General features: G+C 35.3%; 1 protein-coding gene across 1 annotated transcript in view; it reads right to left on the reverse strand.

Annotated features, from left to right (window-relative positions):
- The window catches only part of LOC140143531 (SWI/SNF-related matrix-associated actin-dependent regulator of chromatin subfamily A containing DEAD/H box 1-like), a 51,457-nt gene extending 40,850 nt beyond the window's left edge, over nt 1–10,607 (reverse strand). The window contains 4 exon segments of the mRNA XM_072165361.1: nt 520–656; nt 1,506–1,680; nt 4,135–4,378; nt 10,425–10,607. Of these exon segments, the coding sequence (XP_072021462.1) occupies nt 520–656; nt 1,506–1,680; nt 4,135–4,285 (463 nt within the window). The 5' untranslated portion in view covers nt 4,286–4,378; nt 10,425–10,607.
- Nucleotides 10,608–10,873: the final 266 nt, after the last annotated feature.

The following is a 10,873-nucleotide window of genomic DNA, read 5'->3' on the forward strand; positions in this document are numbered from 1 at the left end:
ATACAAAAAATAGCCTAATGATCTGAAAAATGTGACTGTTTGTGCTTTTCTAAACACACCCCTACCTGAAAAGAATACCAAGGACATATGTGATCCGCTCCCACAAAACCAGACATAAGTCACAGTTTTTGATGTCATCATTTAGTATAGGCCTATGTCTTCAGCTTTCATTTGATACCAAAATTATGTTTCTGGGACATGTGGTCCTCATTCTATGGTCTTTCAACGGGAAGGGGTGAAGTGACACAAAAAGAAAAGGCAAATGCAAGAAAAATGGCTTTAAAGTTGTAAAATGACATGTTAAGGACTTGGTTTGGCTTAGGAAATGCTAGATTCGGGTGCTTTAAACGTAAAAGAATATTTTGATTTCAATGGTAGGTTAAAGTAAACATATTAAGGAATCAAAAAATAATAAAAACTGAAAAACAAAATCTGCAAGTTTTTCACCCCTTTCCCAACTTTGACTTGCTGTATCTCGAAATGGCTGAGTGCGACTTATGGCGGGTTTCAACACCTTACCTTGTGAGACATGACCATTGAGTTGTGAGTGATTTGATGATGATGGCACCCCAAATACAGGACTGGAAGGGCCGTCTGTCTTGGTTGAACTCTCTTCCGTATCTGACTCTCCAGATTCTGACAATAACCGAAACCTCCTGTAATATTAAAGAAAATACATGTTTGTTACACTGGGAAGTGCAAACAATTACGACATGATTCTTGAATAGAGCAGGTTTGTGACGTCCACACTTCATGATCTCACTTTTGTTTATGTCATATTCTGCATGCTACACTTACATCAAGAATAACACAATGTCACATGTAGCAAACCATACCCTAACATAGATCTTAAACCCTAACTAGCCTCCCAAACTGTTTTTTCGGCCTCATACCCAACCGTTTTTTGGGGGAGAGGGAAGAAAACAAGATTTTGAGCAAATTTATTTTTGTGTTTCCTGCCTGGTTTTGAATCACTGACCCTTGGGGTTTGGAGTACCTTACTTGTGGTAGCAGGTCATGTGGTTACATCTGGCAGGCTAGTCTTTTCGTGCCTATGTAGGTGTTGGATTATTGCATAATTACATCACTGGGGATCCTTGGGTTCTCAATCGCTTCGCGCCATTTTGACAGGCCATATCTGGATAACCGAATGTCAAATTGAAACCAAATTTTCAGTTTTGTAATCTACAAGTCATGGAGCTTTAACATATTTAAATTGAAAGAAAATCTAAATTTTTGCATTAACCAATCTAGGGCAACCTTAAATGACGACCCAAAGCAACATTTGTTTAAATTTGAAGCATGAGCAAGTGATGGCATTAAAGTCAAATTCACAATTTGTTTGGAAGTCGACTACCGTGTAAACACCCCATCAAAAAATAATTTATGCTAATCCTTAGTCGCAATCCGAATTCGATGTCACACTTCTCTCTGTGTAAACAGGGTCCTAGTTAAAAATAAAGCTTCTGAAGAGCACTCTGCCATTCCAGACACTTCTACCATACCTCTTCATTCCTCTCCTCACATCCCTTCCATTGCCCTTGCTTGTGGTTGTGTCTGCAGCAACATTCTTCTGACTATCTGCTGGTTGATGCCGTCCTTTTCCAGAGAATACTGGACTCTTACAAGGAGTGGACGCAAGCGATGTTGGTGTCTCTGGTATGCAACTGATATTGGAGTCTATATAAAAATAGGTAGACAAACAATAGAAGTGATTGTTCGTAAAATTATAGTACTTATATTAATCTTACCGAATTGAAATTGGATATTGGTTTTATAAAGCTCTACAAATTTAATGCCATGGACACCACATGTACCATGATCAAGGGGAATGAGTCAGATGTTGCTAATATTGTTTTTGAGATATTGGCACAAACAGTGTTTTATATTGTTTTCAGCCATTGAGAAATTGCTCGTAACTCGGTAACCAGATGTCCGATTTTGATGGGGTTTGCATCTAACTGTAGCATTTGTAAACTCCCAGAAAATGATGGACAATTTTCTATAATTGAAAATTGCCAACATGCAACTTATTCCCCTTGATCATGTCGCATATATGCCAAATTATGAGCCACTAAGAACTACAGACCGCAAAATAATTAAGGTACCACTTATTTTCATCCCTGTATCCATCTTAAGGGGGTACTACACCCCTGCCCAATTTTGTGACTATTTTTGCATTTTTCTCAAAAATGATAGTGCATTGGTGACAAGTAAGATATGTATGTTATAGGGGCAAGGACTACAACTACTGCACTGGAAAGTTTATTTCAACACAGACAACAGTTGTGGAGTTACAGTCAAAAATGAGGGAAAACCAATATTTGATCGATAAATCAATAACTGCTTGCCTTGTGTTGCTGAATTTTCAGTGCAGTAGTTGTAGTCCTTGCCCCTATAATATGGCTCAAAATAAGCTAAGGTGTCATAAAAGTGTAACACACAATTATTTTTCCAGCTCTTTTCTTCTGGTCTCCAACCAGGTTTAAATTATAGTATGCACATATATCGTTCATAATACACTAAAAGAAAGATAAGTTATATACCATTTACTTCACAAATTTAATTTTCTAGCCCTTGCGTACGTTATATTTGACAGACACAATTTTGATGATTTTCTGCAATCAAATAAAAATTTATAAAGTATTACATAAGGTATTTTGTGGTTATTTAGGTGTAGGACCTACAGCAACTGATTGTGGAAAAAAATGTGTCCAAATATTACAATAAGGAGGATAAATTGTTATAAATAAAATATGTGTGTCTGTCAAGCCATAACATACGCAAGATGTCTGTCAAATGTAACATACAGAATAATAATTTGGCAAAAACAGAAGTTCAAGATGGGAAATTGAATAAAGATCACATGCAGTTTATAAATCACATGTTTTAAAACACTTTTATAAACTCTAAACTATCATCATAATGTGAACATCAAGTGATTTTTAATTTTTTAAAACGTATTGCGTATGTTACTTTTGACAGACACATACAAATCTTGCGTATGTTACTTGCGTACAAATGTTTGACAGACAACACTTAACAATGGATTGTGTCATCAAAAAGCTTCTCCTCACAAAGTGATAGTGCCACAAAGCTAGGTGGAGCTAAATGCTATGTCATGTAGCATAATTAGCTGTATCACCCTAGTTTAGCAGGAATTACAGCACCGTCTTGCGTATGTTACTATTTGACAGACATTTCAAGAAAAATTTTAAAATTGTTATATGTTCAAAAAAGATGGCAGCCACTTACAAATTGATTATAATATGGAGAAATGAAGTTATTTACAATAGATTTACCCTTTCGTTTATGCTTCAAGTCTTTGTTTATAAAAAACTGAGGGACTTCAAAATCAATCAAAAGTTTGACAGACAATAGTAACATACATAAAGGCAAACTTTTAAATCCTTTTTTTGATCTGTTAAGTTATAATTCATAATGCCTCTTTCTGTTTTTTTTATTGGTTTACTGCACCATTTTGGGAAACAGGTCACATGAATTTCTATAAGGATCCATGAAAAAAATTAAAAGCTGTTGAAAAAAGGCGTCTCTTGGCATGTTACAAATAAAAGTGTAAAAATAGGCATTTTACAGCTATTTTTATTATTTTTATTATTTAGAGTGAAAGGATTTTACTTAAATTGTGTATGCTATGTCTTTACTACCTAAACTTGCCACTAAACTAGCAAATATTCCATTTCTATAATTATTATTTTTAAAAAAAGATGTCAAAATATATGGCTATAATATGACACCTTAGCATATTTTGAGCGATATACATATCTTACTTGTCACCGATGCGCTATAATTTTTGAGAAAAATGCAAAAATAGGCACAAAATTTTCCAGGGGTGTAGTACCCCCTTAAACAAAGACAGATTACAGATAGGTCATAATTAGAACCAACACTGCATCTTTTAGGTCAGATTTAAGACCTCATTAGTTGATCTGTTTAAGAATGAGAATCAAAGTATTGTTCTGAGATCCAGGCATGCCTCTTGCCTGATATATTATAACATTATTTTTGTGTGCAACAACCCACTTTAAAATAATTATCTCCTGTGTTATATCAGGCGGTAGAGACACAGCTGGGCCTACAAACGTTAACTTTTCTTTTCTAAATGAAACTTACCTAATCCACTACTTAGCCTATCAGGCGTCTTCAACAAGCAGTCAAAGCTGTTGCGTTCCGGAGGTTCCTCACCTTTACTAGAGTCTGGCTTGAATTTCTTTGCTGGTTGCTTTTCGTATCGAAACTGCTCCCAAAGTGATTTGCCAGCCATTGCTATCGATTGCTATCTGAGGCGCTGATGAGCAACCAAACCAACTGCTAATTAGGAGTGGGGATGTACCGTACTTGCAATACTAGATATAATCTGCATGAATAATGCAAAAGCACATGCATACTGTTACTAATTAATGTACATATGAGTTTATAACAACAAATTGAAAAAGTTTTATTGGCAAAAAGTTTATATGAAATGATATAATTTCACTTTAAGGGGACGTACTACACCCCTGGCCAATTTTGTGCCTATTTTTGCATTTTTCTCTAAGCGCATTGGTGACAAGTACATGTAAGATATGTATATTATAGGGGTAAGGACTACAACTACTGCACTGAAAATTCAGCAACTCAAGGCAAGTAGTTATTGATTTATTGATCAAATATTGGTTTTCCCTCATTTTTGACTGTAACTCCACAACTGTTGTCTGTGCTGAAATAAAATTTCCGGTGCAGTAGTTGTAGTCCTTGCCCTATTATCTTACTTGTCACCAATGCGCTATAATTTTAGAGAAAATGCAAAATTAGGCACAAAATTGGGCAGGTGTAGTACCTTAAAACTTATTTTAAATACTAGCCAAATTAATTGCCACATGGTCAAGTTGTCACAAATGGTGGGGGGGGGGTGTCTTTAAGGGATTCTTGGCTCAAATGCCATACATGTAGATCTTTGAGCCCCTGCTTTAGGTAGGTCACACTTATTTCTGACATAATATGAGGAGGGGACGGGGTCAAAAATGGGAATTTTTCAGCCCGATAATGCATGTTTATGTCTATTTATATCAGAAAATAGGGTGCTCAACATGCATGATCAAATGTCTATCAGATAATTCTAAAATTCTGATTTTTATAATGGAGTGATTAGTGAATAGGAAGTGGACACCCTGATTTTGTAGAATACTTATTTTGACTAAATGTTATGGACACCCTAAAGACACCCCTCTGGCTATATAATGCCTTGGTGAGATGCCGTACTTTGTTTTTGAGAAAAAATTGTATATTGTATAAATGAATCTATTATAAATTCACCCTAAACTAGCAAAGTATACATTTTTGGAAAGCTGAAGGCAAAAGCAATTTAAATATACACATTTCAACTCATTGTACAGGGTGGCCTTGAAGTTATAGGCCTACAGGGTGGAATAAAAAAATCCAAATAAAAAATGGGTCACTTAATGCATTGCTTATTACTAACTTGCAGTTATAAACTGAAAGTAAACAACATTGATTTGGTTAGATGTTAGGGGGAGCCTACTGATTGTGGAAGAAAAAAAATCACAGCTGTTTGGTATACTAAAATGCAGTAAACCTTTGACGGCGCCAGATTGTAAGGATACATCACGTATTTACTGCGTTACACGCACTTGTCTATGATTGGCTGCTGAGCCCCGGGCTGCTGAGGCGATCTGTTGTTGGGCTATTTCATTATAAATGACAACATTGAGTCCCAAAAGGGGTCAAAATTCAAACTCATTTATTTCATGCAAATTCATTATCATTTCAAAGTTCAGATGGTGTGTCAATAATTCTCAAAATATTAGAGCGTCAAACCCTCAGGAACCATTAAAAAAATTTAAATTGAATTTTTGCTGTGTAAAACATAGCTGCCGTCCTGGAGGGGACATTTTTTAAACAATTTAATACACAACTTTGAAAGAGTGTATGTAACCAACATTGGGTTCATACTTATTCATATTTAGTCTGTAATAATTGTTGTATGTTCCTTTACACTTCAGTGTCTTAAATATGCCAGTTTCAATATAAAACAATTAGTAAATTGATACTAATCCAGATAAATGGTGCAAAATTACTACATATTTTAAGGATAAACTTTATCTTCACATGAAAAATTCATGAAATAGTCATTTTGTCCTGCCCAATAGCTACACTGATGCATAAGTGAGTATTCTGGGTCAATCTGTTGTACTAGTCATGGAAAACCTAAAATAAAAGACCCCTCCTGTGTCATTTGTTCTGGATAGGACACATTTTTTAACACATAATAAAGCATACTTTAACTTTAGAAATAGCTGCATCAATATTATTGCATCAATATTATTGCATAAAAGATCCCCAGCATTTAAAATCCACTACAAACAGGGTTAATATTCTGGTTAAATTAGGAATATTGCAATTTTTAGCTAACCAAGTTCAATGCAGAATAATATCATATGTGTTCTCAACAACTGGACAATAATTTGAACACTAAAGTGGTTTGTAAGCATAATTTGCAATAAAATGCAAAAATTTCTTGTGGGTTTGGCTCTTTGAAATTTTTATTTTTTAGTTTGTTTACCAATTCATGGAAATGACATAATTGTGCTGGAGAGGACATTTGTTAAATTGCAAACAGAATCGTGGATACAGGCTTGCAAAATGCAACAAATACCAAATCATGTGCCACCTTGGTAGAAGGAAGACCACTCTTCCTCTACAAATTTCACATTCTATGATATAATCCTTCTTATTTCAACAATTAGTAATTAACTTCAGTTCTGGAGAGGACAAATTTTAACGCGGAACTGTGGTATCAAGAACAAGTGGTCTACTGTATGTAAAATAAATGAATTCCTCAATCAGTGCCCTGTCCCATCAATTGGTAATATAACACAGATTATACAGGTAGGGTAAGGGTTTATATTTCCTCTTTAATGTTAACAAAAATGGAGGCATGAATTGGAGAGGACACTCATTTTTTTATTTAACGAAAATGCCAATTTTGCAAGAATCTCGAATTTTAACATTTTTGCACCAATTTTCACCATTCAACTTGCATGATGTTCCACACATATCATATTTTCATTGCAACAAGCACATTGCCATAGAATGTACCTAATTTTTCAAAGAATTTATTCAGAATACATGGGCAAAATTAAATGGGACTCCAAAATTGGGTTAAAAATGTACCTTTTGGCAATTTTTTTATACAAAAAATAGACAGAATTCTGTAAAAATGCTCATGTAGCTTGTAGTTTGTGGCATACTTAGAATTAAGTTAATAACACTGCATTATCACCCTAATTATATCAACCAGATATGGTCGCATGTCATAAGTTGGGTACAATTTCCATTACATGGTCAAAAATGACAAAAAATGTATTTTTTGATATGTTGTATATATTGACAATCTTTAATAATTAACACCATTTTTAACCTTATCACATGCTTAATTTGTGAGATAATGCTTAATTACTAATTAATTAATACACAGGCGTCTATGGAAATCTCAATTTTCAAATGCGTTTTTCTCAAATCTGACCTCAATTACAAAAATGACTGTAAAACTTTTATTTTATGCAAGAATGTCATCAGATTTGGAGGATATGTTCTCAATACATTAATGCTTCAATTAAACTATTTAAAATAATTTTACGTATGTTAATTACATTGTGAAGGTCAATGACCTTTTTACGAGTAATTAGCAAGATGGTTATTCTATTATTGAGGAAATGAATATCAAGAAGAGAAATGTACATTAGCATATTGCTAAAAATACTGAAATTCAACTAGGATTTCATTAAAAATGAAAAAAATGGAACATAAGGTGGTACTACACACCTTGATAAATTTAGACTATTTTTGCATTTTTTGACAAAATATATCACACTGGTAACAAAAGTTATGTATAATTATTATAGGGGTATTAAAAGAATCCAGTACATTACTACACTGGAATTTCAGTGACCCAAGACAAGCGGTAAGTTTATTTATGATAAGAAAAGAGGTACCGCTAGAATGTACCTCATTTCTTAACATATATATGAAACCCTTGTCTTGAATCACCATGACTGAAATTTCAGTGAAGTAATTGGATTCCTTGCCCCTATAATATACTGTATATACATAATAACTTTTGTTACCAGTATGTAGTTACTTTTTGAGAAAAATGCAAAATTGATCAGAGGGTGGTCAGTACCACCTTAAGTAGTCAGTATTTGTTTTAGTTGTAAAAATTCAACATTCAAAGCTGTCAATACATCATATCCTCCCTAGATTTGAAAAAGTAACCAGTAGTTTTGACATGCTGACTTGTGAATTTCCACATAGGCCCTATTGCACACTCCCGCATCCGCCTGCTCCACATCCGCCTGCTCCTCCACCCCTGGCATTTTTCATTTCAACTGATGTGATTTTTTTACGAAATAATGTATAATTATATGCTTCAGTAGACTGAAAGAGTATAATATTAGGCTTAAAATGAGGTATCAACCACTGCTGTAGGATATGGGGTTACGGAAATCCAATCAAATTTGTATCGCAATTTTCAGAAAAGTGTAATCCCTCCACCCTTTTAGCATACCCAACTTATGACATGCGACCATATGATAAAAGCCATTTTTGTGAACGTGTCATTTATAATGAAATAGCCCTGTTGCCGAGTGGAAATTTATGAATGAACTGTGCGCCGTACGCGTTGTTAGCGCCGAATTTGCAACATCACGGGAGTCGTGCTCGTCAAAGGTTTGCTGCATTTGACTATAATCTCGGAATACAGGGTGTCCCAAAATATGTTCAATTTTTTTTTACAATTCAACATATTTTGAACTGAAACATTTTACCCCTAACCATATACAAAAAAAAGTAAGTCCATATTTAGATTCCTCATCAAATTTTCTCTCAGAAAATGTAAACTTTGACTATGATAGGATAAGTAATTAAAAATTTAGGGCAACTTTTAGATTTTGAAGACATCCGCATTGCTTACTACAGTGTTTAATATGAAAACAGGTAGTTTTGCACATAAAAGTTTGCATTTCATAGACTAAACCAATCATAAAGAGTTCAAAATGATTAAAAACAATTAGCAGAATAAATAATCTTTCAAAAGAGCTCTTAACCATGTCTGTAGCCCATATGGATGCAAAGATATGATCAGTTGATTCAACACGCACACACAAAATCTTTATTTCCCATAGACTTTACACATACCGCCACTGCCTCATCCGCCACCGCCTCATCCCCCACCTCGGTCATTCTGAACTCAAACAACTCTAACTCCACTATCTTAGCGATAAACAATTCTCCTTTGGAGGTCTGTTAGGGCACACATTTAGCTACAACATGACACCAAACACACTTCAATACCTTTTGTTTAAGCAGAGATATAACAATTTGAACGAGTCTCGATTTGGAAAAGCGTAACAAAACCACCATTTTTGGGTGGCGAGTTCAAAACGTGTGACCTTATAAACAATTTTTAAAAATTTTAAGTCGGGGATAAGCGCAAGATTGGGCGAACTCACAGAGCTCGCTCAACCAGGCGAATCTCGCCAAACAGGGCAGGCATGACAAATAGTATAAGGTAGTCTCACGCCTAGGTAGTTTTCACGCAAAGAACTGTCAAATGAGTAAAATCTCACGCATTGTAAAAATAGTTTGTTGACTGTTGTCCCTACCCCACACTTTTTAGATTCTCAATCGCCGATAATCATGGGTCAAAATGAACATTGTAGTCGGCAAAAAATAAGTGTCTCATGCCTAGCAATTCCAAAAAGTTGACAGCCCTGATTACCTGAGAACAAAACTTATCATAAATCATGTATAAAAATATTATTATGTTCGGTAACTAAATAGCACATCATTGGCGCACTCCAGGGTTGTCACTAGACTGAATTTAGTGCCGGCTAAATTTCCATGATATTTGTCCAAAATAGGCCTACTCTCATGCGTCACTTTCCAGCTGTTTTTTAGGGTAAAAAGTACAATTTCTCTACTTTAGTGCCGGTTGGCAAGTCCTCATATATTCCCTTGAGTGCCGGTTGATCTGCCTGAGTGCTGGTTACTACCGACCGGCACCGACCAGTGTAGTGACAACCCTGGCGCACTCACACCCGGCCCTCTTCGTGTGATTCCTTGTGGAACATTTGAAGAGTATTTGATTTCAAAGAAGAAGAAGAAGAATATCACCAAATTCACCGAAGCGATGTTCATGATGTTGGATCACATCGCTCTATTCAGCGATCGCCGAATTGAGCGCTTATTATCCTCGATCATGGGATCGCTGAATAGGACTTAAAATAAAATATAAAAGGAACCTTGCAAAAGAAATACAATCATTTTTTGACAATCAAAAAATCATGCAGCCCGGCTTGGCATGCTGATTGACAATAAATTCATGAAATTATTTTGAAGCTTACCTAAGTCGGTGCTTTATTAACATTCAGTTCGCCATAAAAAGTATTACAACGGTAGATAATGAAATAAAATATTGTTTACTTTTTTTAAAGTACTTTTCAATATCAGATCAACACAATGCATACAAAATCCTCACAAAAATGCATCGGCAGTCATCCATCATACTCAGTACCCGCTTCCACAGACAGCCGGTTCTCTTGTTCCGGTGAAGAATGACGAACTTTGACCCAGACTGAACTGCGCGCACTTTAAAAGGTCATGTCAACCGGTAGACTGGCCCCCAGTCTCGGTTCGGTTCCATCTCTGGATAATGTAACAATAAATAATTACGTAATGCCTTATGAAAAAAAAATGCCAACTCCCCCCTTATTTTCTTCAATGCCAAAAACCCATTCCTCTTCATCCACAAATCGACGCCACTAATTACACCCACCACAGTCAACCATGCAGC

Source organism: Amphiura filiformis, unplaced genomic scaffold, assembly GCF_039555335.1.
Source record: "Amphiura filiformis unplaced genomic scaffold, Afil_fr2py scaffold_22, whole genome shotgun sequence".
NCBI lineage: Eukaryota > Metazoa > Echinodermata > Ophiuroidea > Amphilepidida > Amphiuridae > Amphiura > Amphiura filiformis.